This window comes from Brachycentrus maculatus, unplaced genomic scaffold, assembly GCF_059751285.1.
Source record: "Brachycentrus maculatus isolate JH-2025_06_01 unplaced genomic scaffold, ASM5975128v1 h1tg000395l, whole genome shotgun sequence".
In the NCBI taxonomy this organism is placed as follows: domain Eukaryota; kingdom Metazoa; phylum Arthropoda; class Insecta; order Trichoptera; family Brachycentridae; genus Brachycentrus; species Brachycentrus maculatus.
Window position 1 is genome coordinate 218803 of NW_028281144.1, and position 25507 is coordinate 244309.

General features: G+C 35.1%; 4 protein-coding genes across 11 annotated transcripts in view; 2 read left to right on the forward strand and 2 right to left on the reverse strand.

The window, feature by feature from the left end:
* Window positions 1-978: 978 nt before the first annotated feature.
* Window positions 979-6996, forward strand: Acn (apoptotic chromatin condensation inducer acinus). Of its 4 annotated transcripts, none has more exons than XR_015838553.1 (6): window positions 979-3182; window positions 3265-3460; window positions 4900-5065; window positions 5546-5658; window positions 5762-5949; window positions 6526-6996. XR_015838553.1 is itself a non-coding variant. In XM_088270745.1 (5 exons), the coding sequence occupies exons 1-5, from the start codon at window positions 1177-1179 to the stop codon at window positions 5894-5896; spliced, it is 2616 nt and encodes an 871-aa protein (XP_088126871.1). In that variant the 5' UTR covers window positions 979-1176; the 3' UTR covers window positions 5897-6996. The 4 variants fall into 4 exon arrangements, 2 of the variants coding, with proteins under 2 accessions (XP_088126871.1, XP_088126872.1); XR_015838554.1 differs by having other exon boundaries at window positions 5769-5949; XM_088270745.1 differs by having other exon boundaries at window positions 5762-6996.
* On the reverse strand, window positions 6899-11720 carry LOC148302974 (uncharacterized). Of its 3 annotated transcripts, none has more exons than XM_088270747.1 (3): window positions 10729-11720; window positions 9885-9935; window positions 6899-7355 (listed from the first exon to the last, which is right to left on the reverse strand). In XM_088270747.1, exons 1-3 carry the CDS (start codon window positions 11468-11470, stop codon window positions 7012-7014), a joined length of 1137 nt encoding a protein of 378 aa, XP_088126873.1. In that variant the 5' UTR covers window positions 11471-11720; the 3' UTR covers window positions 6899-7011. The 3 variants fall into 3 exon arrangements, with proteins under 3 accessions (XP_088126873.1, XP_088126875.1, XP_088126874.1); XM_088270749.1 differs by lacking the exon at window positions 6899-7355 and adding an exon at window positions 8692-9051; XM_088270748.1 differs by lacking the exon at window positions 6899-7355 and adding an exon at window positions 9135-9382.
* A 764-nt stretch (window positions 11721-12484) lies between these two features.
* The window catches only part of Rab3GAP1 (RAB3 GTPase activating protein subunit 1), a 42583-nt gene continuing 29560 nt past the window's right edge, over window positions 12485-25507 (forward strand). Inside the window, exons 1-3 of one of the 2 annotated variants that reach the window (XM_088270741.1) lie at window positions 12485-12703; window positions 14202-15399; window positions 15951-16147. In XM_088270741.1, coding sequence (XP_088126867.1) covers window positions 14206-15399; window positions 15951-16147 — 1391 coding nt within the window. In that variant the 5' untranslated portion in view covers window positions 12485-12703; window positions 14202-14205. The remainder of the gene's footprint in view (window positions 12704-14201; window positions 15400-15950; window positions 16148-25507) is intronic. The other variant, XM_088270742.1, reaches the window with a different exon arrangement.
* The window catches only part of haf (leucine-rich repeat and fibronectin type-III domain-containing protein hattifattener), a 28267-nt gene continuing 19670 nt past the window's right edge, over window positions 16911-25507 (reverse strand). Inside the window, exons 2-7 of one of the 2 annotated variants that reach the window (XM_088270740.1) lie at window positions 23119-23256; window positions 21110-22693; window positions 20660-21022; window positions 19825-20077; window positions 18863-19028; window positions 16911-18212 (exon numbers count right to left, since the gene is read on the reverse strand). In XM_088270740.1, the coding sequence (XP_088126866.1) occupies window positions 18080-18212; window positions 18863-19028; window positions 19825-20077; window positions 20660-21022; window positions 21110-22693; window positions 23119-23256 (2637 nt within the window). In that variant the 3' untranslated portion in view covers window positions 16911-18079. Of the gene's footprint in view, window positions 18236-18862; window positions 19029-19824; window positions 20078-20659; window positions 21023-21109; window positions 22694-23118; window positions 23257-25507 lie in introns of both variants that reach the window. The other variant, XM_088270739.1, reaches the window with a different exon arrangement.

Below are 25507 nucleotides of genomic sequence, written 5' to 3' on the forward strand. Positions count from 1 at the left end.
GGGGGTAAAAGGAGGGGGACCCGACCTTTCATATTTAATTAGTGTTTTGTGTAACAGCACTAGACATTTTTCAAGTTTTTTGAGTGGGATGGTTTGAATCAATAATCCCAAGAGTACGGAGCAGATAAAGGAGAAAATATGCAAAAAATATTCGACATAATGCCAAGTATCTTGAAATAACTAACTAATCATCACACCGCTTTCTGTAGGGGTAGGCAGAGAGAAAAGAACGTCCCACTACTCTGTAATTCCAAACAATCTTCACCTTTTCCACATTCATTCTTCTCATACATATCCGCTGATTATTTCGGTTACAGACCTGACCGCTTTCAAGTATTTAACATATCGCTCACTCCTTTCAAGAACGTCATAAATCAAAAATCTTGATTTTTCAGGAGAACGTTTTTAAAGTTTAAAAATATAATACAATGTATTAAAAATAAATATCAAGGAACTTATTGAACTTTTTACTGTGCAACAGATCTTTTTATGTAAAACCTGAAGGTTTTTTTCTCCATTTGAAAAATATTTAGTATTTAAAAAAAATTAATTAAACAATGCCTTTTCTTCAAAATGCAAAAACAACACTTTCTGCCCTATAGCGGGTAAATATTTAGTTTAAAATATGCCTCTTTTGCTGGGATATAGTACATTTTCTGGGCATTCCGAAAACATGCACAGATAAAAATTGACGTATTTTGATTTATGACGTTCTTGAAAGGAGTGAGCGATATGTTAAAATAAGCTATGCGAAAAAGAAAATAATTTATCAATTACAATGTTTACTTTTTCCTCAAAAGCACTTTAACCGTTTTATTTCGCCAAAAAAAATATATCTCAATTTTAGCAGATAAAAATTAGGATTAGCCAATTGCAAATATATGTTTATGATGAATGGGTTTATGAAAACAGTCCGGCCAAGTACCTACCTATTGTGGATTAAATAATCATAGACAAGTCATAGAAAGAGGCAAATTTACCATCGCGGGCGATCGTGCACGGCGTCCATCTTCGGTGTTTGGTGCATATATTTTTGTGATAACAGGCGTCGGGATTTTCGTTGGGCGCCTTATTGGATCGTGTCAAGAGTGTTTTATTTTCGAGTCACAAAACACCAGTTGTCTTCGCATCACATTCGCCAAGAACACATTAATTCTGTGATCAAATCTTAATCAAATGATGAGGCGCAAGAGTGAAAGAAATAAAGGAAAATCTCCAGAAACTAAGGTTGAAAAACCTAAACGAGGTAGACCATCTCGACGAAGGAAGAAATCTTCTTCATCCTCTCCGGACAGAGCTTCCGTTTCAGATGCCCCAGATATTCAAGAAGTGGCAATTCGTACTCCTGAAAAGATACCACCAGCAATTGTACCGTCATCAGTAGTAGCTTCAGATGATGAAGACACTGAGCAAGTATGGCACGTCAAAGCGTCTGAAAGCTCTGGAGATACTGGAGAAATACAAAAATTGAAAATTTGTCTCTCTCGTCCATCATCGACTCCAGAAAGACCCGATCGGTCTCCTAGAGGCAGAAAGAAATTAAACCGTACATCTCAACTCGAATTTTCATCGGAATCATCTGAAGAAAAACGTAAAACTCGTCATCGTTCTAGAAAAGGATCTACCAGGGAAGCGTCAAATACGGAAGGAAACAATTCTAGTGATAATGTGGAGAGAGATAATTCTACTTCAAACGATGGTGTAGTTTCTACTGCACCGTCAGAAGTATCGCAAATAGAGATTGCACAAGCGGTTTCAACTGTTCCAGAGAAAGATGTTTCGATTACAAATGATTTACCAGTCCCTACTGTACACGCTGAAGTAGAAATAGTTAAAATAGGTTCACCTCCCAAAGAAAGTAATAGTACAGATGATACAGATGGAAAACTATCCACCACCTTAAAACCAATAGATCCTCAATCAGTTGATGATGTAAAGCCAGAAGGGAAAAAGAAAGATAATGCTTCAGCTTCTCAAGAAAATGAGGAGATGGAACAAAAACTGAGTATCGAGAAATCCCCGAATGATATTCCTCATGAAAAAAAGGATACTAAAAGTCTTCCAGATAGTGAAAAGGTTCTCAATGAAAATACAATTAATACAGCACCATTAAGTGAGGATAAATTGAAGAATGTTGTTCCCGAGGCAAAAGAAACAATGGTAATTGCTACATGTGATAAAATTTCAAAAGAAGAAAAAGAGGATTCTTTAAAAACTGACACTCCTATTATTATACCCGAGGTTGCTAAGACGGACAAACAAAAGTTAGAAAATACAATGCCAGAAAGTAATGAAGTGCCTAATGAGCCTATTGTAAGCGATCAAAAAAATGAGCCTCTCATAAGCGATAAAAAAAAAGATCCTATTGTAAGCGATGAAAAAAATGAGCCCATAGTAAGCGGTGAAAAAAAAGACAGTAAAATAAATTATGTATCAACTGTCGATACAACAGTCAGTGAGAGCATGGAAGTAGCACCTGATTCCTCAAATTCCGAATTGATTACAAAATTAAATGATGGTATCGCCAAGGTCGATGAACCTGAAAAGAAGCAAGATATTTCATTAGCTCAGTCGAGTGATAAACCTAATGAAGACCCCCTTCCGAGTGCGGTAAATAATGAATCATGTGAAAATGATCAGCCTAACGTAGTTGATAAAGTCCCAACTCAGGAAATATCCTACGAATCCGTATCTATAGGTTACACTCGGAAACGGAAATGGGGATCGAGGACATCAAAAGTCACAAAGCCATCCACACTCAGCATTTCTACTGATTCATTGAAAAATCTTATATCTCACGTAGAACCGGTCAGCGTCGAAGACGTCCTAATGGATGTCAAACCAAAAGAGAGTGAGGAAATCATTTTGGATAAAGTAAAGAGTTCCGATGATAGAAAAACAAACGGGAATTACAACGTTAACGATAAGAAAGAAAAGGATATTTTAGGAAGTTTGTCTCACAGAAAAATATCTATTGTAAACGAGGAAGTTCCTAAAGAGCAAAGGCCTCCGAGCCCTCCTAAATATAAATCATCTTGTATTTTGTACATAACAAACTTAGTCAGACCATTTACTCTGCCACAGTTAAAAAATCTGTTGCAGAGAACTGGCAAGATAGTCGAAAATGGATTTTGGATTGATAGGATTAAATCCAGATGTTATGTACAATATCAAAATGAAGAGTAAGTAAAGTCATAATTTTATGTGTATGATATTATAAAAATGTTTATTCGATTCCTATCTATAATCTGTTTACATTTTTAGTGAAGCCATAGAAACTAGACACGCCTTGCATGGAGTTACTTGGCCAGTTTCCAATCCTAAAACATTGAATGTGGACTTTGGATCCGGAAGCGACATGAGGGCTGCTCTCGCTAGCGGCGAAGATGAGAAGCCCATCACTCAAATGGACACGTGGCCCAAAGAAATAAGCTCCAAATTGAATAAAGCAAGCGGGAAGGTTTGTACACAAATGATTCTACACTTCCAATAAACAGCTAAAATTAATTAAAAGTATATTTGTGAAGGTCCTCATAAAAAATTACATTTCCAATATTGCACAAAAAATCCTTTTAAATGCAAATCTTTTCTGTTTACTGTGTTTTATCAAAATCTTAATTAAAATTGCGACAAAACGTGACCAATCCTTTGATAAACCTGTAGAAATTATTAATTCATACCAAAACGTAACAATTTTACAAGCTAGAATTCCTGATCACTTAATATCATTTATAATGGAAATGTAATGTTTTGGTGAGGACTTCATTTGTGTATTGTAGAATGCATAGTTGGTTCTACAATCTTATTCATTGGTCTTACCCTTTTCCGTATAGGATGTCATCCTTCCTACTTGATTTGTTTTGTAGAGGATTGGTCCAAGAATTAATCCAACAGGATTTTTAGAATTTTGACTTTTTAAATGATAATTGTTAAAAGTAACATTTGTAGTGTTGAGTCGTTCATTGTAGCATATGTATGTTGTACTTTTAAGGTCGTGTATTGCTATATATTTAAGAGGCAAGAGATTTGAAAATAATATTGCAGTTTTTTGCCAGTAACAATTCTCAAGTAAAAAAATGTATTCCTTCGTTTCGTGCGAAAAACATTTTGCAGGTGATACGTCGTTCCTACTCCTATTTGTGAGGGACACATTTTCTGATCTTCTGAATCTCTCCCATAGCATATAGGCGCTTCGACATTAATCAATTAATGTATATTTTAAATTGCAAATTTAAATTTTAAATAAAAAAATAAAAATTTATCACTTGAATATTAGATATTTTTTTAGGACTAGTTTTAGAATGTTTTTAGTTTTTTAACGACTCTTTTAATGCTTCCATCTATGGGTTTAAATATAAACCAAAGCATAAATAGGAATGTTCATGCATGTTCCCGTTATTTTCAAACTCCATCTCCTAAATCACTAACCCCCCTCACTTACAGTACAGATAATTTATTCTTATTTATGCTTTAGTTTATATTTCAACCCGTAGATGGAAGCATTAAAAGAGTCGTTTAAAACTAAATATAATACTCGAGTGGTAAAAAACAAGTGTTTTTATTTGCAATTTTATCATGTCTTACCACAAAGTGAATGCCGAAACAATAAATAAAATATAACTTAGTTTTAAAATCAATATAAATATTTTATTATAACTTAATTATAATGTCCACCGGTTTCTTATAAATTATAAAATTCATAAATTAATAGTATTAATCAGTCTGGAAAAAGAAGCGGTTAGCTTCGAAACCGGTAGACATTATAGTTAAGTTATAATAAAATATTTATGGTGATTTTAAAACAAAGTTATATTTTAATTATAAAATGGAAAATCACAGAATTAGTGCTTCAAATATAAATATATTATAATAAATAAAATAATGTATGTTTTGTAATAGGAAAATGAAGGCAAGATGTTTGAAAAGAGAACTGTGGTGCGGGAGTGGGACATGGGCAAGGGAGAAGGGCGGGAGGAGCGGGAGGAGCGCCTGGCGAGGCCCACTCGGGGGCTGCTGCCTCTAGATGGAGAGAGGAGGAAGCGGAGGACCAAGAGCCCCTCCCCAGGTATACTGCATTACCTTTCAATTTTCTAATCCGTCTCTATTTAAGACTATTTACTGGTTGTCAATCATGGGTAGAATTGGTGAATGTTACATGTGTGTAAAGTATCACTTAAACTAGCCGATGACGGTCGTAAGCCCCGTAAATGCTCAGACTTCCATATTCTTCTTCATCTTTGTTGAGATGTTAAAAAACAATATTACATTAGTCAGATAAAGAAGCTTTTTTATTGAGCAGAAACTGTTTTATGTGTGAGGTCCGAATCCTGGATTATAATCACATATATGAGAAACGTCAGAAAATGTCTTTATTTTTTTAGCTTATAATTTCACCAGATAATTTATTTATCTATAATATTGATTATTTTTTTAGCTTCTCCATCCCCTATGCACCATTTGGTTTCAGATAGGGTCTAAAGAGATTTTTTAGGATTATAATGCGATACGTAAATGTAATAAACATTTTTTTATATTTATTTTCCAGCTCGTAAATTTAAAAAGAAAGAAGAGGAAGCACCATCTAAACTCTTGGATGATTTATTCAAAAAGACAAAAGCTACTCCTTGCATTTATTGGCTTCCATTAAATGCCGAAACTGTAAGTTTATTATGTACTGCTATGAGAATCTTATGTTTGACAAAAACAGTAATTTTTAAATGTCGATATTTTAAAAGGTGTTAAAGAAAAAAAAACATTTCAGATTTTAGTAAAAGAAGAACAGCGCCGAAAGCATATGGCGGAACACGAGAGGCGGTTGGAGGAGCTGAGGAAGGCCACCGAGGAGAGGAACTCCCGCAACCCTCCCCACCACCCCTCCTCGCACCGCCACCGCTGAGGGGACCACCACTCCCTCGAGCGACCTTTCATAGACGAGTTATGCTCACTATGGTCGGTTTCTTAACTTCCTTTTTTTATAATCCCAAATATGTAGCCATTTTTGTTATTTTTTTTTAACTTGACATACATGCGATCCAAATTCTTATTTTGACATTCCCAATTGTTGCGGATTGCATAAGCCCGGGTATATTATATAACCATTCTCTTAGCTTAATATCACATATTTTTTTCAGTTTGAGTAAATATGATTTAAAATCATTATAAACGTATGTATCGTTTATATTATGTTTTTTTTCATCCGTGATCTCTACATGTTGTCATTGGTGATTGGTATATGTATTTTCTACCTGTGTGTTCTTTACAGCTATTTCTATTGTTATTCTGACAATTTGATGTTAGTTTAACTGTATTCATTATGTGTATGAGTATTGATTGGATATTACAAATAATCAAAATTGGAGAACATTTTACTAAAGTTTCGATAGATTTTAGACAAAATCTATTAGGAATGTCATTTTTTTTGGAAGATATTTTAGCGCTGAAAAAGAATGTACATTATACAGAACTATAAAATATTGATTTGTAACGTTTATGCTTTCTTAAAATAATGATTGCCTATTTCATCAGGCCTTGGTTGGCCTAGGAGAGAAAGTGCGGCCATATTGGTAAAGGGGTATGCAGCAGGAAAAGAGTGCCAATGTTACCTTCAGTTGACATCATACGCTGAAATATTATTCTCCTGACAACTCAGAACAAACTGCGGGAAGGAATGAGATACGTATTCGATATATATTTCATAAATGGCGGACCAAGAAAATTATCAAATCTTCATAGACTAGAAGCAACCTATCTCCAAACAACGAGAAGTATGCGAAAACAAAATATACCGGAAGCATATATATATAAAGTGGACTTCATCGGAATATAAAAATTCAGTCTCTACGGGATATCTGAAGATTATGTATACTACATGTACACTATATTAAAAAAGAAGACGGAATACTTTTCATGGACAACAAGAAGATTTTAATATATTTGTTTGTTTAACAACATGATGACAGAAAATTGAATTCATTTATTAAAACAAGATTCAGTTAATGCAATTTGTTTCATTCATTTTTTTAAATATGTACCTTCTCCATGTGTAGCGTGTGAAGTTCTCATGTGCCTCTTCAAGTCATAAGACCTTGTGTATAATTTCTCACAGACAGGACACTGAGTTTCCCCATTATGAGATTTCTTGTGGTGGGCTAAGGAGTTTGGGTGTGCAAATACTTTGTCACAAATGTTGCAGCTGAATACTTTGATGAATTTTTCAGAATTTAGTGGAACCAAATTTCGATCACATTGGAATGTTCTCATTTCTTTAATGGGGCTTATTGCTGTACTTAATGTAACCAAGTTTGTCGGCATTTCATTCTGGGTAGAGAGTAGTTTGTTCCAATCCAGTAAACCTACTGTAAAATGAAAAGTTGGATCAAAAAACTTATGAATGAACAAAATGAAGGTCATGACATATATATAAATCATCCTTAATTAGAACCAAAGATGCACATATTAGGGAAAATGTGTATCGCAATTTTTTTTTTATCAAAACCAGTTTTTTTTTTGTCTCACTACTGCACTGGCTGGCTACTGTGCAAGAGGTAATAGGTGTATTTTCCTTATAAATGCTATACTGGATTGGCATATGGTATCCATCGACTATCACTGTTTTCAAATTGACTGACATTTGACACTGGCAATTATGATGCCTTTTAACACACTATGGACCCGGGACGGGAGAGGTATTTCTACCCGTTTGGTCGATTGATGCTGAAGGACAGGCGGGTAATTTTTACCTTCTGCCCTGGCCTCATTTCAATGTTCGAAAAGAAGGAATTACATATTTAATGTTTTTATATGAATATTATCTACTTAATTATAAAATACCGTCGCCAGCGGTCCGCAGGTGTAAAAAACATCCGTCCGAAATGTGTTAAAAAGATTTTTTTTCAATTAAAATTGCAGATAAGTAAAATATGTATTCAAGCTTTGGAGATGACACATTTATATGTAATTACTCCAAAACTAACATTTTTAATTGTCAACTCTCTCATTCCGCAACACAACCCTCAAGTTACTATCTGGATACATGGTGCGAGTGAAATGCAGATATATTCTGTCAAATGACAGTGGGCTTTAAGATCAACACAACATCTAACAATATGAAATATTTTTCTTTGGGATTATTTGCAAACAGTATAAACAATTGGCCAAGTGTCAACCCAAAATTTAGTTTAAATCTCGCCAAAATCTAGGCACTTTTTTTAAAAATTAACTACAGATGTTTTCGAAACTAGTAGTGTGTAATGAAATAAAACTCATTGAGTGGTATTAATAAGTGATAATTTTTTTTTAATAATTCAAATTTTTACTTTGCCTAATAAAATGATGGTTCATTTGCGATATTGCAGATCATTTGAGGAAAGGAGTGCTCAAAGTTTGCTTTCATAATTTTTTTTATATCGAGTAGTGCCTACATTTTGAGATGGATTTATACAATCTTTCAAACAACTTATCCACCCGTTTAATGCTGCGTAATTCAAATGATGAATGCGGTAAAATGTTGGATAGAAACGATCTATGCAATCTATTTTTGTATAAATGAATTCTGGGTTGAAAAAAATAAACGACACATCCGGGAAAATGATAATTCGATAAGAGGTTTCACTGTATTTGTGAAGAATTAAAATAGAGAATTGTGGTCAGGAAATAAACCTAGCAACTGTGAATGAATAACTTCACCGTGTATTGAATACAAGTTTAAAAAAATATATTTACCAAAAATTAACATAATAATTTTAAAAAGGTAGTATAAATTATCGATTTAAATTAGGCACTTTATATCACAATATAAATAATTCTTAATTATTAGCATATTTAGATTGTATCTCGATCACGGTTTAGAAACTTTAGATCTAACATCTATTGGCGGCTGATCTTGATGTATTTTCATCAGGTGACTGCGCATGTCATAAGATCGAGAAAAAGACCGGTGGCAAACAGGGCATTGAGTTTTCCCAGTGTGTGAATCCTTGTGGAGAGTTAGAGAGGTAGGGTGCTTGAAGCCTTTCCAGCAAACGTGGCAACGGAATTTTACCAGATCTCCATCTGTAAATCAGGAACGTAGGTTCAGCCCTTAAATTTAGTGGGAATGAAAAGACTAAAGAGTGGAGTAAAAGGAAACAAAAATAGCATTATGAAACATTTATTCCATGAACAAGACTTTGGTGAATTTTAAGATCGTGAACTCGACTTAATATTTTAGAGCACAACTTGCACCTGGTTGCTCCAATATGAATTTTATAATGCTGTTTTAAGCTGAGGGGATGTTTGAATGCTTTGGTACATTTATTACAAGTGTAAGGCTTTGGTTCATCTAAATGTTGTATCCAAGGACTATCAACTTTAATGTTATTATCTATTGTAAACACATCAGCACCTACGAGTCAAAAAAACAATTATTTTGTTAGGGTATTACAGTCAGCATGTTTAGTTGAAACGATATTATATTTGTGGCTATTTATATTACTGATGATGATTGAAGTTAAATGGAAGATCTGAGAGGATGTCCAAAGAAACACATGTCCTGTTTGCCAGCGGTATTACACATAACATTAATAATAGCAGTATTTTAGATGGTAGAAGTTGGCAAGGATAAATTATTACTTTGCAAGGAACATAATGCCTTGCGTTGGCAATGAGTTGCTAGTAATGTATTTTTTTTTTGAAGAGGATAAATTGGGGTTAAATCTCCTTTCTTACCTATCCTTTTTTAAATGATTAGATTATTTAGGGATGCAAAATAAATAAAACCAACAAATACACATTACTTTTTGAATAAAAAAAGCCTGTTTGTTCACTACATTTGAAAATTAATAGCGATTGCCTATCATTTCTATTTAATTAGGAATCGGAAGTTTATCACTTAAAAAAATACATACCCTGTGATGAATCTTTAAATCCTGAGTCTACTCCAATATCTTGTATATTATCTGAAAATATAAATTTTTCAATTTAAAGAAGATTTAGAAATATTAGAGAATAATTATATCTAATCCTCTAATGGGTGCAATACACAGTGAGACATGAACAGGCGCAATGTATGGTGTGGGGCATTAAAACTGGTAATTTAAAAATTATTAAAAAAAGTATTCGTGAAAAGCATTTAAAAAAAGTATTTATAATTTTATAATTGTGTCGGGTCATGGTCCCGTGGTTAGTGTCGTGGACTCTTAAGTCAGAGTTTCTCGGTTCTAACTCAGTCTAACACAATTCGATACCTATTTCTAATAATGAGCCGCTTAGGCTCACAGAAATATTTGTGTAACTAATAAAAACACAAACATATATCTTTTTTCAAAAAAAAAATAAAAATAATAAATTGTCAAACAAACAATAGTTATGATACAAAGTGGTCCAAACTGAAAAATGTGATTAAATGGATGTTATCTTTCAGGTTCGTTTTCGAAAATTCAAGTGTGGATAAATAAAAATTAAGGAAGGTATACTGAGGGGCAATCCTATCACGTAAAGAATAAATGTGACAGCTAAGAAAACGTGTTTTGTATCTAATAGATTACAGATAGTATTTTTATTGACACTTAATGGAATTTGAATGTATCAATATTTGTTTGTACTATTGCACAATAAATGAAGACTTGTTGGTACATTCTAGTAGTTCATTCAACCAATAAGCGCTTTTACCTGCGTTGGTAAACCTTATACATGTTCTTTCTATCATTCTGCTTTCTACCTCTTAATGTGGCTAACATAATGGGTACTTACCGTTATTTATGTTACTGCCATCCGAAGGTTTGAGTTCATGTAAAAGGTTTGTATTTTGAAAAACTTCAGCATCACATATTTCAATTTCTCCTGGAAATGAAACAACTGACGTACTGGGAACATTGTTGTCTACAGAACCTATGTGTGTGTCCTCCAAATGTTCGATAGATTCAAGTTTAAAGTTATTTTGGGAAGTCACAGTATTTATAGAAATAATGTCTATTTCAGAGACTTCTGCTGCAGTGTTTGATTCCAACTCTATATGTTTTTTCATTGAAAGTTTTCGTTTTTTATTTTGGAATGTAGGATCTGATAAAATGGTTTCATCGGTTGCAACTTGATTTCTTAATACTTCTAATTCATTATTCCCATCCTTGTCTTTCTCACTTGACCCATCAGTCAGACCTTGTACTTGCAATAATTCTGCAGTGGTTAAAAATGAGGCGAGTTGTTCTTGGAGAATATTCACTTCGCCTTGATACATAAAATTTATGATGGCCCAGAGATCATCATATCTGACATTCCTAAATATAATAACTGGATGTTGACAAGGATTTTCGTTAAATATATCTTTGAAATATGAACTACAAGCAGATAGCAGCATTTTATGAGCTTTTATCTTTTTCCCTTCACATGATAAAGTTACATCTACTAAGTCTTCCTGGCATCTCAGTGAATCAAAGGCATTAGTTACATGTCTCAAATAATTATTCCATCTTAAAGAAAACTGTTGTCGAGACATGTCAAATATATCGCTAAAACCCCTTTAGTTGAATTTTGTAACGGCACCAGGGTGGCAGAGACCCGTGTTTTAAAATATCAGGTGTTTAAACTGGTAAAAAAGCCTGTCGATTATACGAAATATATATATGACTTGAAAGAAAAATTATATAAATAAGATTACAGGCTTGTAGTGAAAATAAATTAATGATAACAATTCAAGAATTACTCCAAAAAACTTACAACTCGTAAGTAAACTGCAAAGAAACAACGGGAAACCATAGACAGTAGTAAATATTTGACAGTTGAAAAACCTACCTATCAGTACCTACGTAACAGGCAGGGCTTTTTTTTCTATGTTCCGCGCGGTGGAACGGTGTTCCGGCACCTTTTTTCAAGGATATACATGTTTTAATTTTATTTTCTAAATCAATTAGATGAAACAATGTTTGCACTTACGTAATTACAATAATTATTTACACAATTTGTCAAAATGATAAAATATGGTACTGTAATGAATATTGAAATGATATTTGAGTATTTTTTTTACTAAAAAGTTTGACATGAAGTGAGTTCTGGGACAAGCCCTGGTGATAGGTTATAAAGGCACATGGTACATTCGAATTTGTACTCCAACATATTTATCAGTAGAACGATTTTTACCGGAACTGAAAGTATGACATACAGTTTTGACAATTTTTAGATAGTCAAAATCAGTTTTGTATAAAAAATGTAGTGGCGCTTCCAAGGTCTAGTTAAGTCATTTTGCAAATGGGCGATTATTGAAGTTGTTCGTCTGGCGTTTTTATCTTTTCTAATTTTCATTTTACAAATCTGAATCGAAATATATATACCATGCATACAGCGTTTTTTGGGTAGAAAATATTCCACTCTCAGATTTTTTATGGGATTCATTCATCAATAATTACGAAAGAGGAAAACCGCGGAAGACGCCCTTTTGCGGAGGTGCTTAGTGTAGCTGTCAGCTGTCGCTGTCAATTTGTAGTGTTGGTAATACTTGAATCCACTACATCCAACTATATCTTTGCCCCATTTTTGTGAAGTTGACAGTTTTTGTCAATAATACTATTTAATTAGTAGTCTGCGAATAACCAAATAATATATTGTCAACAAAACTAGCAGCATATAACCTGTGGTTAGTATGTTTGGTATTCATCGATCAAGTATTTAGTTAAATTATATTGGTATTTATTGCATTCCATCAAAATCAGGAAAACCTATTTTGCTTGTTTATGTAAGTAAAATTGAATTTTTTAAAAGTAAAAAATGGATAAAAAAATGTGTAAGGTTCAATTGATAAAAAAAAAACTTATGTTTATTATTATTCATTATGATTTTGCACAGTTACATTATTCAATATATCTGCCTACATTATTTTAAATACCTTTGTCTACAGTCTACACAATGTCTATTGATTTTTGATGTGGCTTTTTCAAGTGACATGGGTATTCAAAAGATAATAAAGAATTACAACAAAACATGAGAAAGGAATGTACATTGTGTTGGAAATTTGTGCTAGATTTTAATTGTGAAATGATTCTTTGAATATTTTGTCTATATGGAAATTAAAATTGAAAAAAAACTTGTAGCAAAAAAAAGAACAATCAAAATTGATGTTCAGGCAGACCCAAACTGCAGAATATTTCTTTGAAATTATGAAGTATTTATTTCAAACATAACTTTTAACATGGTTTCCAGTTAAAGCGATCCTAATACATCAAGAATTTATTGTATTTGGTTATTTATATTAAACCATATCCGCTCCCTGGGTGGAGCATATGGAGTCCACAAACTGTCTCCAGGCTTTTTGTCGGTTGCCAGCTCCCTTGCATCCTCCCAAGTCAGATCCGCGTCCCGAAGTTCTGACTTGAACTGCCAATGAATTGTCAGCAGTGGTCGTCCTGGACGGCGCGAACCTGATGCCTTGTAAAAGAGGCAAGCTTGATTAAGGCTCTCAGGAGGCATGCGGAGTACATGGCCAAGCCAACTGAATCGCCTTTTCTTGACGACAGTTGTGACCAAGATTTGCAGCGTCCTACGCCTTATATCTTCATTCCTTACAAAGTCAAACCACCGCATGCCTAAAATTCTCCGCAGACATCTATTCTCAAAGCTTAGTACACGGTTGCTCTGGGCCCTTGTAAGGTGCCATGTTTCACATGTCGCTCACTCCTTTCAAGAACGTCATAAATAAAAAATTGTCAATTTTCAGTTGTGCATGTTTTCGAAATGCCCAGAAAATGTACTATATCCCATCAACAGAGGCATATTTTTAACTTAATATTTATCCGCTACAGGGTAGAAAGTGTTGCTTTTGCATATTGTTTAATTATTTTTTTAAATATACTAAATATTGTTCAAATGGAGAAATAACCTTCAGGTTTTACCTAAAAAGATCTGTTGCACAGTAAAAAGTTCAATAAGTTCCTTGATATTTATTTTTAATACATTGTATTATATTTTTAAACTTTAAAAACGTTCTCCTGAAAAATCAAGTTCTTTGATTTATGACGTTCTTGAAAGGAGTGAGCGATGTGTTTGTTTTATTTGGTTACTTTACCTATATTATTCTCTTTTTTCATGTACTGTTTTTGGAGATCAAACCTGAAATTGATGATCTCTGTAGGTTAAAAATATTTGTAAATGGTGGAAATAAAACTTTTGATTCTATTTTCTCCCTAGCTTTTTAACCCGACTGTTAAATCTTGTCATATTTATTGTTGTAATTTTAGCAAAATGAACGAAGAAATTGATGATGCGGGAGCTTTCCTACAAGACTTCACAGCCGTCTCTGACTGGGAAATACTGATTTTGAGAATTGAGGAGCTAATATCGGAATGGAAACTAACAAATATGCCAAAAGATCTTCCTCTCCGGAATGGCGATTTTTTTAAGTCAACTTGGGAAGTTAGTGAAGAGAAGATTGAATTTAATACGTATACTCTTGTTGCCAAGCGATATAAGATGAATGTAAAAAAATCTGAAAAAGCAATCGACTTATTAGAGGACTCTAACAAATACAGTCAAGCGTTGATCGATCTGGCAACATATGAGAATGATTTTGATAAACTGGGTTCTTCCAATAATCACATTCCTCAAGTGAGCACTTGGTATGGCTTGAGAGATTTTGTCGTAATAAATTGTGACGCTCGTCATAACATAAGGGAGTGCGAAATCAAATTGTTGTTAAGTACTGTACACATAGCCATAAACAATACGGGTTGTGAAATTCCTATATTCATTCAGTGTCTAGAGCCGTGGCAGCAATTTTTCCTCGGTGTTTGTGAATCTAAAGACTTGTGTGTTACCTTTCACACGATACACTTGCAGAAGCTACCGAGTCAGTGCCATTATCTGATTGGGCTTTTAGATCTTTTCAAAGGTAAAATTGCTTCATCCGTGCCATTGGATACAGTAAACATCAGTGCGATGTTTACTTACGCACTTTCTGATTTCACATCTGCAGCATGGATGCAAGAACCGCCAGATTTCGATTTTCTTCAAGGGAAATCTTTTGGTGTGGATGATTACGCTACGTTGCCATTTGGAGCAGTATTAGATCCCATTAAGAAAATGTATCTCTACGTATCGTGGCTGAAATTATCAGAAGATACCGTGGTCGATTCTCAGACATATTCTGATTTTGATCCTTTACTGGCGCCATTTTGGTCTCTCGGTATTGAAGTTGAAAACAAGCTACCGGCATTACTTTACAAGTATTTCAATAATTTTGTTGGCATGTACAAAAACCAGACGACTGTGAAAAGATTCGTGGATTTATCTTTGATAAAACCCATTGGGAACAATGACAAAACAATGGGGGAGCCCTATCTTAAGGGCAGTGAATATTACAATTCTTTTCCAATTGATACGATGCGGACTATACTTCAATATTTATTCTCGGACAATAAACAAGAAGCAGATTTTTCTGTAAGTATATTTTAATTTTAAATGTCCGCCTCTCTAGTGTAATGATCAGCACGCTTGGCTACTGTTCTGGAGGTCCCGGGTTCTATTCCCACGGGGGGGGGAGTCAAATAAATATAAGTGATTTTTTCAAACTAATATTTATTTAATATTACCCTGGACTGGTACCTGAAGCGGAGGGCTGATTACCTTTCCTTCATGTGTTAATGATCAAGATAACCCTGCGTTTATACAATGCAGTGCCCTGTGCACCATTGTAGTGCGGATAAGGGTTTGAAGATATTTAAAAAAAATTATTACTCGCATATAAAAAAAGCTTTTCTGCAAAGAGACAATTAAAACACACAGTGTGCAACATTGCTTATATATTTTTTAAATCTTCTGTGTTTTAAAAAAAACACACATTTTAACATCTTTCAGTTTTTTGTTGTATAAAATAATTTTTGTTTGAACTAATTATGTTAATTTATACATCTTTTTCAATTTCAGTCTCCAATATTACCCATCTTTAGTATATATCCTGTGAGTAGTAATTATATTAATTTTTTTTTCAGGCTGACAAAAGTAGTCCATTTATTTTAGGCAACGATATCCTGAAAGCCAGCCGCAGCCGAGACCTCTTGTGGAGACTGGCTGTTCTCTGTGCGCACATCTCGCAGGTGATGGGAGATGCAAATGCATTGGCACATATTTGGTACGAGTTCAGCCAAGAAATGCGCTGCAGATGGGATAACTCCACTAGTATTGAAGGGTATGTTTGATGAACATTTAGATAAATATATCGTAGTCGTACAGGAGAAAGTGACCAACTTTCAAAATATTCAGGAGGGCCATTTAAGTATGATCGATAATCCTGAAATTATCCAGAGCATTGGTCTGTATGTTCCCGATAGTTACCTAAGACAGCGTCGGCATAGATTGTTTCACATTCCCATACACAGGACCAACCTGCCGATGGTTATGCCTGTAGGAAGAGCTACTGCTATGTTGAACAATATCACATTGGATATTGATCTGTTCCATGTGTCCGAAGGAGTTTTCCGAAGCGGGATTCTTCTACACCTTTAAGTCTTATTGCTTACTTTTACTATATACTCCTTAAATATTGTTTGTTATGTATATATTATTTTTTTATTGAATAAATTGAAATTAAAATTGAAAATTGAAATTGAAAGTCACTTTTGCTTGGCAAAAAAATAAATACCAATTCAGCTAGTCATTTTTAACCAGTCAATATATTATACAACCAAGTTTATATCCTTTGGGTTATTTTTCAGAGCAATATTAAGCTAGTAAAATATCAAACAGTCAATCATCACGTTTTTGTAAAAAATGCACTTGGTCACTTTCTCCTGTATGACTATGATATATTTTTTTGTACATAATTAATGAAAATATTTTACAGTTTTAATATAACATTAAGAGTAACACAACATTCAAGATACTAAGCATAGTCACATACACATACAGAATATGTTTTTCGCTTTGTTTTTTTTTTTAACACACATATTCAATTTATTTTTTTTATTTCTTTTTGTAATATAAAATATTTTTGACAACTTAATATAGATGAAGAAGAATATGGAAGTCTAGGTATTTACAGGGCTTACGACCTGTCATAGGCTGGTTAAGTGATCCCTTTACACTTGTGTAGCATTCACCATTCTACCCATGATTGACAACCACACTACTAAAATTTTTGGAAACACGTACATGTATCATAAATCTCGTGACGCTTTATGTTTACGTTCACGGAAGCTATCTGTCTGGTTTGAGAAAGCTTCTATTAAGCAGAGACCCTTTTATTTACATCTATGCAAGATCCTTACCGGATTATTTAACATACTGGGAGACACCTGAAAACATGATTTTCAATTTTTATGCAGCTTATAATCACAACATTTTTAGGCGTGTTCAAATCCTTGTTCACTTGTTCCTCGTGTACAAGGATTTGGACACGAAAATGTTGTGAACAAAATATTTTATTTAGTTTATTTATATTCTGTTCATAAAAATGATTTTTTTTTGTCTCTCAATACCAATTTAAAGAATATTTTTTCTTAAATGGCAAATAAAACATTAATATTATAGGGGAATATTTTAAAGGATGTTTATCGTTCATCACGGAATTTATTAATTCACAAGAATTGATTGGTAGTATAAGTCACGGGTGGCACGTGTATATTAAATAATAATAAAAATATAATGATGGATTTATTTTCAAGTACACACTTACATTACTATGCTCTATTATTCGTTGCATAATGTTTTGAGCGAAAATCGTAATCACACAGTCCGATGTACAAAATAGCACCAAATTTATTATAACTAGAACACTTTTGATAAAAAGTCTTATTAGTTCACTCTTATATTTATTTCGATATTGTTTATTTCACTTTGTTCTTTTGTCTTGTCAATATCACACCGATGTTCCCGTTATTTGTTAGGTGTGAAGGATTTCCGTTCCCTACCGAGTCTTCTTCTTCCTGGCTACATCCCAACTTATCATCTTTGTAGACTGCTGGGGTCAGCTCTCCTCGTCCTCAGGTTGTAGGTCCTTCTGTCATGGACAACGTCACCTAGGCCATGCCTTCGAATCATCTGTCACCGAGTCTCTGTTAGGAACAGCTCCCGGTCGATTCATCACCGGTTGTATAGTTAGCCGTGCAGTGAACGGGTGGTCCTATAACGGCACCAGTCCTCCCCGGGTGGTGGGATTGCGGGCCATATAGATGTCCATATCGTGGTCCGTCCAATTGTCTGATGTATCCCCGCAGTAGTTGTTGAGCGTGTGAGTGGATCCTGCAGTGCTGTATCTGTGACAGTCCAACAAGTTACACTGATTTTTACATTAAATTATGACGCTAACTAGGGTTGCCACCTTGTTATTCCGATGTCTTAATTTACTAGCTATTTGGGTTAAACGGCGTGTGGATGGCACAAAAATTAGTAATATCATAGATGAGTAGTATAATTTTTTAATGGTAAGGCTGAATGATGGAAATATTTTATATGACTTATTTTATATGTTTTACCTTTTAAGGACAAGTTTATAAAAAAAGCACAATACGTTGTCACTTAAATTTAGGTTTTGATGAAATGGTAAACCATCAAGGTGTTTTTTTGTTGTTGATTTTTTATGAGAGTTTTTTTTCTACTATAAAATACTCGTCAAATCTTGTGTCTCGATTTTTTAAACAATTTCGCATTTAGGCTTCGAAGTAGAAGTGGTTAAATTTCCAGCTTTTAGAGAAGATAAGGGACAAAAAAATAAAAATTACTAAATATAAAGCTTGATAGATTTGGGAGTAAAATATAATTATCGCTCCATCGCAAGAAATTATATTTTCCTTTGATTGTATCAAATCCTCATTTCATTTGATGTTGTCGAGTCATGCAATAGTTTAATGAAAAAGTGTGAGTGGTGGCAACCCTGAATGGTGCGGTGACATGCTCAAGGCCATACCTGCTGGCTGGGCGGTGGTCGCGGGAGCGCGAGCGCGGGCGAGCGCGCGCGTGCCGGGAGGACGAGGCCACGGAAGGCGCACCCACATGCACGTGCCCCACGGGGAATGACATGCGTGACATGCGATCCGAGGCACCTGCCAGCGACTGTCGCGACTGCCGGAGATCTGAATACATACAAGCGGGATATAATTTGTGAATACTATATGATACTGAGAGAAGGGAACCGTGATCAAATTCTTAGCATTAGTATTCTGAAAAAGTATTATCAAAGAAAATAGCACAGACATCTATCTTGGTATGCGATTGTAAAAACCTCGGGTCTACTTAGATGTTTATTCTGTCAGGGGCAGCTACCCAATTATAATGAAATCTGTCGATCAGGCTTATTATTGGTTGCTACTGGAATATTTGTATCAGAGATTAACAGGAAAGTGTGAGAGAGAGCCCTTTCGCGAATTATACAGACTTTCTGCGGGTACCTCTTAGTTTATCCCAAATATATTAAGTAAACAATGTTAATGAATCTACCCGCAGTTATCAAATTCTGACGAAGCTTTTTTGTTACATAGACTCTTGACATCAGGTCAGCTGTCCTAATCTTACTTATTTAACAAACCATATAATTTTCCCAATTTAATTACAGTGAAGTACCTTCAAGGAAGTATTTTACAAAAATGACGCTGTATAAATTATCCAAAAATATTATTATTTTAGGGCTCTCTCATTTACTCCATAATTTAAAATACTTGTAGTACGCAAAATATGATGGAATATAATAAAATTGAGAGAAGTTTTGTTGACACTTTCATTAACTAAATTACGAGGTTCCAACTTTAATTTCTTAAAATATGAATTGTTTATTAATTACGGTCTTCTCTCACTAAACCTTGTTGAAGTTTATTATATGTATTTATACAAATTCATAGAACCTCTAGAGTGATGACTGTGTAGAATTTTTACCTGATCGAGAGCTCACAAGGTTACTGGGAAAGGCGCTGTTCGCAAGATATCTGCCAGAATGGTTAGAGAAGCTGTGTTGAGATTGCCCATCAGCTATGGATCTCGTCTTCCCAATCTTGCTGCCTCCGGTATTGCTAAAGTGGGATACGTGTGACCGTAAGTCGTCTGGGAGCAGAGTAGTTCCATTGTCCAATGGATACATTCGTGGTCTGGGAATAGACCTACCACTGTAAGCTGATACTTGATCCCAATCCTGAAAATTACATTTTGATATTGATTTCAAATTATTAAAATAATAAAATAAAAATCTGTTATATAATCATAACAGGCTATTGATTTTTACCACAATATCTGAACAATTTAAAAAATATTGTGCATACAACTCAGATCAAATTAAATTCAATCTTTTTAATCTCCTTCCATCAAGGGACATTAAAAATGTCTAACTTACAAAAACATAATAATTAATAAAGGGTTTGCAATATTGAGCACCCTAGCCATTGTTAGTATATTTATTTTCTTCTTAATTTATGGTACCTACTATTCCATCTCCATTTTATTCTCCATAATGCTCCTTAAATTAAGGTTTATATCTCATCGAATAAATTTCAAATACCTGCCAGATATATTACTCCTTGATCCAACAATTTGGCGTGCAGAACTTATCACGCCCTCACATAATTGAGGAATAATTTAACACTGCACCGATACAATGAGGTGATCTACACACCGCTGGATGGCGATAGGGCTCAGAAGATTTGTTTATTTGATCTTAGAAGACTAATAAAATCTAACAGTAAAATAATAAGTTTGATAAACAAGTATAAATGTGGACCTGATGCTTGTTGAAGGCACTGAGGGTAGCTAATGATGACAGCGGTCCCCCCGGACTCGGGGTGGTTCCCATCCCGGTGCAACAGTTGACCGGTAGACCTCCGATTGGTAAGCCAGACTTCCCGTTTAGCTGTTGCTGGTGCAGGTTGTGCATTTTTCTCGACCTACGTCTGCTCGCAGCCACAAACACAATGACCGCTATGACTATAGTTCCACATATGGCGGCACTAGCTGCTATTGTGATTTTGTCCATATTAGATGTTGCCGAAGACACGGTCCTTACTTCTCTGCACTGAGAGTACGGTACTGTCTCGGGGCTGACATTGATTTCTTCTAAGGAAATTACACACACCACTATGCATTCCTGGAAATAATAAAATAATAATATTTTAATCAAAAATATTATTCACAAATAAGTAAGAGAATAACGAGTATATTAAATTGTACGTACTTGAGACGGGACATTTTTTATTTTAAATTCTCGTTCGCTAGCTTCTAGCGGTGGTCCTTGTTTGAAACTCTTGTCCCCGAACAATCGGTATACTACTCTGAATCCTAAAATATTTGCGGTATCGGAATCCCATTGGATTATAACTGAATTGTCTTGTCGGTGCGCACTTTTGACTACGACCTCATTCGAGTCGTCCGTTTTTGGTCTCTGGGGAGGGAATCCTAAAATTAGAGGAGGTCTTTGATGTTGGCTGTTAGCGTTTTGCCGCCACGGGGCTAATGTTGATCTCGCGAGTGGCGTGTTGCTGACTGGGTTTATTTTTGACGTGATTTCTTTTTTGGTTGTAGTACTGCTTATTGCCGCAGCCGTTGTCGCCTTCGTTGTCGAACTCGGAGCTTCAGTCGTCGTAGTGGTGGTTGTTGTAGTAGTCGTGGTGGTAGATGTAGTAGAAGCCTTCGTGGAAGTATTAGTCTTGTTCGGGACTATTTCGACCTCTTCGTTTACTACCGTCGCTACTCCGATTACTTTGCTTTCGTCGGTACATATTAATTCCTCCGGTTGTATACTGTAAAATCCGCGGTCTCGGAATCGTGGCGGACTGCCGCAGAATTGAGGATTGCGCTCTCGCGATGTCACCTGCAAGTCGCCGTTTCGTATCCACTCGGTGACCCACCGAAGTTTGCAGTCGCAGTGTAGGAACCTCCCGCCGAGACTCAACCCGCGTAGCGTTGTATTCAAATGCGCTAAAGCTTTTTGTGGGACGGTATTCAGCGGATTACCATCTAGCGCCAGCAAAGTTATCGATGGATTCTTAATGAACGCATCTTCCGGTAGAACTGTCAACAGATTGAAACCGATGTCTAATACACGAAGTTCGGAAAGGGTGCTTATAGCTTCCGTCGGAAATTCCGGTAGTAAATTGTTCAGTAAGCTCAGAGAGCTTAACGTTTTCCATATTCCAAAAAATGCTGTGTTTCCCAGATTTTGGATGAGGTTTCGTTCCAAATTCAACGCCGTTAGGGAGTCCAGTCCTTCAAACGTTTTCGTATTGGCGGGCCCCGGAAGTTCTTTCAAACTGTTTTGCGATAAATCTAAGAACGCCAATGTTCTTAATCCCCTAATGCATTCTGGAACCCTTTTCTGTTTGGTTCCCTTTAAATTGAGGTTTTTCAGCGAACCCTCTAAACCTCTCAACGCGCCAGAAGACAGGGTTATATTGTTATCGGAAAGCTTCAATGTTGTCAACCGTTTCAAAGATGAAAACGAATTGTCGACAACTTTTGTTATTTTATTTTTTGATAGATCTAGTAATGCCAGATTGGCGAGTCCTCTAAAGCTATCGGGCACTTCTGTCAGTTCGTTATCTTGAAGGTTCAAGTTCTTCAGGGTGTTCTCTTGTCCTTTGAACGCTTCGGGAGAAACGTACTTGATTTTGCATCCAGAAAGCTGGACGTTATGTATTCGTAGATTGATGAATATGTTATCTTGTAAACTGCCTACAGTAGAATTGTTAACGTAGAGCAGATCTAATGGAGTATTTTTGGCGTACATATCTAAAGCTTTCAAGAGAACTGGAAAGTCCACCTGCGAAACAAAATGAAACGTTGTTAGAACCGAGTACATAAAACTGATCGCAATAGTCGGAAGAAGCATATCAGGCAAGAGTCTACGAGACAGAATAAGAAACGCCAGGATAAGGGAGATATGCGAGATTGAACATGTCATTAGGTAGGGAAGGCAAAGAAGGAGACAATGGTATGCGCATGTGAGGACAATGGTATGCGCATGGGAGAATGGAACCATCCAGACTACCCCACATCGCACTTCTCGGCCAACCCTAAGATGGACGACTCTCGGGCAGACCACCAAAGAGATGGATCGACAGCTAGGAATCGACCTCGCAGAAGGCTAATCTCTCTTAAAAACAGGCCACAACGCATACACCAAGAAGAAGAAGAAGAAGAAGAAGCAATAGTCGGGAAAATATTAAGGAAACCTATTCACTTTACCTGATCACACTGCACGGAGAGTTCTCTAGCCAGGTTTTGCGCGCACAGACAGGCCGGCTGCAGCGCGGGTACGGTGCGCTGCCACGGGCACTGCGCGCGCACCGCGCTCCCTACCCACACCAACAAGACCCACAACACCTGAAATCAATGCAAAAGCTCATGTTTATGACGGTATTCTTGTATTCTGACATCCATAATTGGGTATTATCACTGAGCCAGTTCGGCTGTCCGTCCAAACTTAAAACACAGTAAGGGACATTTTTTTGTAGACGTTTTTATTTGCATTTTTGGACTAAGTAGAATCTACTTAGTCCAAAAATGTAAAAAAAAACGTGCCTCAAAAAAAATGTCCCTTACTGTGTTTTGAGTTTGGACAGCCGAGTTAGTCAGCACTATTCTTATTGGAATATATAAAACAGGATGTAAAGGAATAAACTTTCTACATTTTAAATGCCGAAACTGAACACATCGTGACATCATCTCGTGCGACGTCATTACGTGTTTAATTTTTTTTTAATTTCTCCAATTCCCCATTTGCGGTTTCTATAGCAGCGGCGCATATTACGAGTATAATCATTGCCCTTCGGGAACAAAAGTAAACGTGTGTAATTTCATTGCAAATATGTATACCAATATGAAGTATGCGATATTTTCTAACTTACTTTAATTCTGATACTCCTCCCAAATGAAAATACCCTATTTGTAATACTTATACGAGAGAAGTTTAAGCTGGTCGGTTTTTTAAATTCTTCAAAACAATTTCTATAATTATATTTCCATTTGAATTTTACTTGGTGAATATCCCTATTCTTAAAATCTATTGTGACACGTGTTTCGATGCATTCGGCATCATTATCAAATACCGATGATTCGATGCATTCAGCATCATGTTTGATCATGCATCGAATCACCTACATGATGATGTTACAAATACATCGAAACACGTGTCACAATAGATTACACTTTTATAGATTTTTGACTGCCGATTCGACGAATGGAATGTACAATTATATTTTACCATATAAAATACAGTTGCGGAAATTAGTAAATAGATCGTAAAAACAAAAGCTCGACGTGTCGATATCATGATAATACCTATTTAGTTTTCTGTGACATTATTTTGTATTGTACGTCATAATATTCTGATCTTGATCTCAATTTTGGGACCATAAAACATAAGTAGATATTAATTACCACAATGAAATGGAGATTTTTTCTTCTGTTCTGGAAAAAAATGCTGTTCTGAGATTGCTATCTGCGCAGACAATCTCTACTTCATTGTTTTTTCGTCATTCGCATTTAATTGTAATAACCTTCGTGATTTCCTTAATAACTTGTTTATGTACCAGATATATAAATATATGTATATATATATATATATATATATATATATATATATATATATATATATATATATATATATATATATATATATATATATATAATACAGTAAACCCCCCTATAACGCTGAGATATGTACCGCGTCATCGGAGGGGACGTTAAAGGTAAGTTAAGGTTTTAAAATTATATTTGTATTTAAATGACTAATAACAGTCATTTCCGCTAGTAAAAATACAATTTTACATTTTACCCCTTATAAAATTTCCTAAGATAATGTGGTACCTATGTCAACGTTGTGGGTGGTTTACTGTCCATACATACATATATATTACCAGCAATGTCTGTAGGTTTATTTTTTGGCCGATTTACAAAGAACCAAATTGCCTTTTTTTATTAATATCATGAATTTTATGATGAAACGTTTAATTAGCTCTTTTTATATTATGTTGGTATGGTACCTAATGTACTCAAGACACTGTTATATGCTGTGAAATTGAACATACCCGTGATAAATGGCGTGATCTCATTTTGTTAAGCTTACCATGAACTGTAGTCTGCATTTTATTTATTGTAATCAATCAGTTTGTAAAGATATAGATTAGTGTATCAACATTAGTAATTTTATTGTTGTGTCCAGCGTGAAGTGCGTGAGTAGGCACTCCCAGGTAGTTACCTAATCTGATTGTGTAATTTTTATCTGCGTTTAATAATCTGCGATACCCACGATCGCTAACTAAAGGTACACATGTTCAAATTTAAGATAGGAAAGTTCAGTTATCGTGACTATGAGATCTGATGGAAACTTAGTACCTACGTGCAAATACGTGTTACTGTAAAAATTATCTACATTTCGTGTCCAAATTTCATCACATGCTAATTTGTATCCTTACTCTAAAAGTATGAAAAACTGGTGAAATGTGAGCATATAGAGCGCAGAGAGCCTGAACATATTGTGAACCAGGCAATCGCCATAGATCTTCCTCAATAAACATCTAGAAGAAGACCAAAAATTCACGGATGCTACAGAAAGATAACCTGATTCGAAGGC

What these genes read in the sequence shown, in the direction of transcription:
- Acn (XM_088270745.1), top strand. Translation starts at nt 1,177, where the DNA reads ATGATGAGGCGCAAGAGTGAAAGAAATAAAGGAAAATCTCCAGAAACT. An exon ending in GTACAATATCAAAATGAAGA is followed by an intron (nt 3,183 to 3,264) that starts GTAAGTAAAGTC and finishes TTACATTTTTAG; the next exon opens with TGAAGCCATAGAAACTAGAC. An exon ending in GACCAAGAGCCCCTCCCCAG is followed by an intron (nt 5,066 to 5,545) that starts GTATACTGCATT and finishes TTTATTTTCCAG; the next exon opens with CTCGTAAATTTAAAAAGAAA.
- LOC148302974 (XM_088270747.1), bottom strand. Translation starts at nt 11,470, where the DNA reads ATGTCTCGACAACAGTTTTCTTTAAGATGGAATAATTATTTGAGACAT. An exon ending in TGGCAGTAACATAAATAACG is followed by an intron (nt 9,936 to 10,728) that starts GTAAGTACCCAT and finishes TTATATTTTCAG; the next exon opens with ATAATATACAAGATATTGGA. An exon ending in ATTTAAAGATTCATCACAGG is followed by an intron (nt 7,356 to 9,884) that starts GTATGTATTTTT and finishes TTCATTTTACAG; the next exon opens with TAGGTTTACTGGATTGGAAC.